Here is a 4,318-nt window from a genome sequence, read left to right on the forward strand (position 1 = left end):
GCCATTATTAATATTTTTATGTTTATTTTTTTAAAAAAATAAAGAAAATATAAAAAATAGTTATGTCTTTTTTCTCTAATAATATATAAATATTTACTTTTTTTAAAAAAAATTAATATTGCTTCTTTTAAGCTTTTTCTTAAATTAAAATTCTCTATTATTGCATATTTTAAAAGTTTTAGTTATTCATAAATTAAATTATATAAAAGCTAAATAAGGAATTTATTCTGTAATGATTTCTTTTTCAGACATATGCATTTTGAAAATATCTGATGTATTTTATAATTTAATGCTTTAAGTATTTTTTTAAATTATATTGATTTTAAAATTTTTAATGAAATATAAAATAAAATAATTAATTAAATAAAAATACTTAAATATTATTATCTATATTAAATTTCTTTTATATGCCTTTATTTTAAAAATTAATATAAAAATGATGATTAAAACATTAAAATCCAAATAAATACTAAATTAAGTTTATTTAAACAATTATATATGTTTAAAAGGAAAAAAGCTCTTATGAATGGCATAAAGTTTGTAATTTATATATATTCTGTTAATTTTTTTTATATAGATTTTAAAAAGAACAGAGTAAAAATTAGGAAAAATATGAATTTTTAAATAAAATAAAGAAAAAAAAGAAAATTTATAAAAAAGTATTAAATAATTTAAAATAAAAAAGTAATAATAAGTCTGAAGAAAAATAAAAAATATTATTATAAAGAAATAAATAAAAAAAAAATTATATATGTAAAACTATCAGAAAGATAATAAAAACTTTAAAAATACAATAATATATAACTATCAAAAAAAAAATTAAAAATTTTTCTAAATGAAAATATAAAAACATATATTTTTATTTTAATATAAATAAATGTATTGCATATTTTATTTTTTTAATATAATTATATTAAGTGTATATAATAAAAAAAAATATATATAAATTAAAATAAAAATAAAATTGATAAAAATTATAAAAATTATAATAATAATAATAATATAATAATAATAATAATAATAATAATAATATTAATATAAACAATAATAATAATTATAATATATATAATATTTATTTTTAATATAAAAAATTATACGTTAAAAAATTTTTAATATCTATAATTTAAATAAATTATTAAATAATTGAATTATATATTTAATAATATAATATATTGATTATTTCTTTTAATTGTAATTTTTTTTTATTTTAAATTTAATAAATTTACATTTTAATTATTTATATTTAAAATTTAAATAAAAGAATTTTAATGAATATCAATGAATATCAATGAATATTTATATATTTGTATAAATATAATATTTTTAAATATTAAAGATAAAAATTATTATATTAATAATTTCATTATACCTAAATATAAATATACTATAAAATAATTAATATAATAATACAATTTAAATATAAACCCTTTATAACTCTTATATTATATTTAATCGTTTTAAGTCTTAAATAAAATCTATTAATATCAGAGTATCATATGCAATTATTAGTTTCTGTTTCAAGATAAAACGATTTTTCACATTTTGTGCATACATTTTCTTCATTACATTCTAGACAATTTCTAACAGTAGTACAAGTTTTTTTACATAATGTATACATAATATAACTATTTACTAAAGTTTCTTTATGATAACCATCATTACATGCACTACACATTCCTGTATAAATACATACATCACATCCCTCGTCACATTTTACTAGAGATTCATCCATGTTTATATCAAAACATTCTCCTTTATAAGCTTCATATTAATGGAGGGATAAACATTTATTGCACGTATATTTAGTACATTATTCACATTTAGGGATATAATCTTTACATATTTTACATTCTTTCCTTGGATTAGAACCAAAAAAGTATTTCTCAGTATCATAATAACCTACTTTACATTCTTAACAAAATCCAAATTCAGAACATTAAGCACATCCTTCATCTTCATTACATATTTGTACTTGATCTAGAACTCTAGTAGCGATTTCTACGCATTATTTACTTTCTTAATCTAATTAATAACCGTCTTAACATTATAAACATTCCCCAGATTAATTATATTACATACATCCTTAAGAGCAACAATCTTAAGTTTTTAAAAAATTGGTTAAAACAGTAAAAATTAAGAAATTTATTAGAATTAGTTTGAAATACATTATATTTTTTATTTAATTATTTTAATATTTTTTAAATTAATAATTTATTTATATTTATATATTTATATAAAATATTTATATTTAATATTTATTGTATTTTCATTAATATATATATTTTAAATAGATTATTTTTTACGAAATCAATAATGAAATATTTTGTAGTATTTATTTATTTATTTTGACTCTTTGTTTAATAAATTAATATTTATAAAATAGTAAAAAAAATATTTTAACTTTAATATATTAACAATTATATATTTATTCCTTTTTTTAAAAAAATATAATATGTTTAATTATTGATATATAATAAAATAAATATATTAATTTATTATTTTATATTATTAAAGAAAAATATCATAAAATATACTATATATTATTTATTAATTAAAATAATAATATTAAAATATAAATTTATATTTTTTATTCTTATGATTTCAGAAAACATGAAAAATAATTACATTATAATATTTTTAATTTAATAAATTTAAATCTTGTTATTTTGAAAAATATATGACCATATTTTAATAATTTTATTATTTTATTATTTTATTTTTTTAAATTTATATATTTAACTTATAGAATTTAACTTATAGATTATTATTATTATCATTATTATTATTATTATTAATATTATTTATCTAATTTATAAAAATATGTAATATTAATGAATCATAATTATATTAAATATATAGAAAATTAAAATTAATAATTATGTAAGTTAAATTTAATTTTTAATAAATTAAATAGGGTTATATAAATAATGTATATTAATTATATGAAATTACAATTTCTAAAAATATTTATATTTATCCTATTATTTATTTATATATATATATATATTTTTATAATACTATTTGATTTATTTTATATCTATTATTAATATAATCCTATATTTTCTTTCTCATATTTTAAATAATTTTTATATTTATTTAATTAGGAATTATTAAAAATAAATTCATAAAAAAATTATTATATTAACATTAAATATTTATTTAAATTTTTTTTTATTTACTCATATTTAAAAGATATATTTTTTTTAGATAATATTAATATTTTTAAATTTATTACTATAATTTCAAGTATATTGTTTTAAAAAAAAAAATATAAAAATATATATATATATATATATATAAATAATTTAGAATTACATATAATATTCAAATGAGAGAAATATTTTTTATGAAACACTATATTTACATTTTTTTTATTTATTTAGTTTTTTTTATACATTAAAGCATTATTATTATTTTATATTTGTTTTTTTCTATTTTAATATTACTTTTTTATAATATAAAAATAAAAAAATGAAGAATAATAAATCAAAAAATAATCAATAAAAATATGTTGAAATATAAAACAATTTCCTTATAATTATAAAAATTATTATCTAAAGATTATAAAATAATTAATCATCAAAATTTATTTATTTATTGATATTAAAAGTAGTAATATTATAAATAAAATATAAGATAAATTAAATATAAATTTGATAAAAAATAAATAAATTGATTTTATATAAAAAATATAAATTATGAATATAATAATATATAATATATTAATAAACTATATTTTTTAAAAATTACTTATCATTTATTAGAAAATTAATAATTTTTAATTTTTATTTATCATTCTATTTAATTTTAATAAAATTATATAAATATTACAACTATTCTTATTAAAAAATGAGATATATATGTTATAATATTTCACAAATATTTTATTTTATTTACAAAATAATTTTAAAAATAATAATAATATAAATCATAAATAAATTATTAATGGTTTATTAAATAAAATAAATTTATTTTTGATTTATAATTTATGCAAAAAATAAAAGAATAATTAATACTACATATAATTTATACATTAATACATTTAATATTTAATAAATATGTAACTTATATTATTTAAAAATAAAAAAAATATCTTTTATAAATTCTAAAATAAATTGTAATTATTTAAAAATATAATAATAATAATAATAATAAAAAATATACTTACTTAATATCAATGAATATAATAATTAAAAAATAAAATCATATTAAAAATTATAAGTTTTTAATATAGTTTGTAATTTTATAATTAAAATATATAATAATATAATATAAAATGTTTTTATTTTATTTAAAATAAAATATAAAATAAATATAT

At 11.0% G+C, this 4,318-nt stretch overlaps 1 protein-coding gene across 1 annotated transcript, besides 15 other annotated features; it reads right to left on the minus strand. All coding sequences in view use genetic code 6, as the record gives it.

The window, feature by feature from the left end:
• Positions 1-244: 244 nt before the first annotated feature.
• Positions 245-2,077, minus strand: IMG5_095680 (hypothetical protein; the record flags this gene model as incomplete). The annotated part of the gene is made up of 4 exons (XM_004035556.1): positions 245-292; positions 374-411; positions 1,098-1,116; positions 1,634-2,077. The coding sequence occupies 4 exons, from the start codon at positions 2,075-2,077 to the stop codon at positions 245-247; spliced, it is 549 nt and encodes a 182-aa protein (XP_004035604.1).
• Positions 926-977: a microsatellite.
• Positions 961-1,060: a microsatellite.
• Positions 986-1,071: a microsatellite.
• Positions 1,268-1,296: a microsatellite.
• Positions 2,078-2,168: 91 nt separating the features above from the next.
• Positions 2,169-2,213: a microsatellite.
• Positions 2,169-2,214: a microsatellite.
• An 11-nt stretch (positions 2,215-2,225) lies between these two features.
• Positions 2,226-2,259: a microsatellite.
• Positions 2,260-2,684: 425 nt separating this feature from the next.
• Positions 2,685-2,724: a microsatellite.
• Positions 2,685-2,729: a microsatellite.
• A 4-nt stretch (positions 2,730-2,733) lies between these two features.
• Positions 2,734-2,761: a microsatellite.
• Positions 2,761-2,802: a microsatellite.
• Positions 2,803-2,964: 162 nt separating this feature from the next.
• Positions 2,965-3,009: a microsatellite.
• Positions 3,010-3,357: 348 nt separating this feature from the next.
• Positions 3,358-3,393: a microsatellite.
• Positions 3,394-3,411: 18 nt separating this feature from the next.
• Positions 3,412-3,452: a microsatellite.
• A 168-nt stretch (positions 3,453-3,620) lies between these two features.
• Positions 3,621-3,651: a microsatellite.
• The last annotated feature ends 667 nt before the right edge of the window (positions 3,652-4,318 follow it).

The sequence above is a fragment of the Ichthyophthirius multifiliis genome (genome assembly GCF_000220395.1).
Source record: "Ichthyophthirius multifiliis unplaced genomic scaffold scaff_1120509250789, whole genome shotgun sequence".
Classification (NCBI taxonomy): domain Eukaryota; phylum Ciliophora; class Oligohymenophorea; order Hymenostomatida; genus Ichthyophthirius; species Ichthyophthirius multifiliis.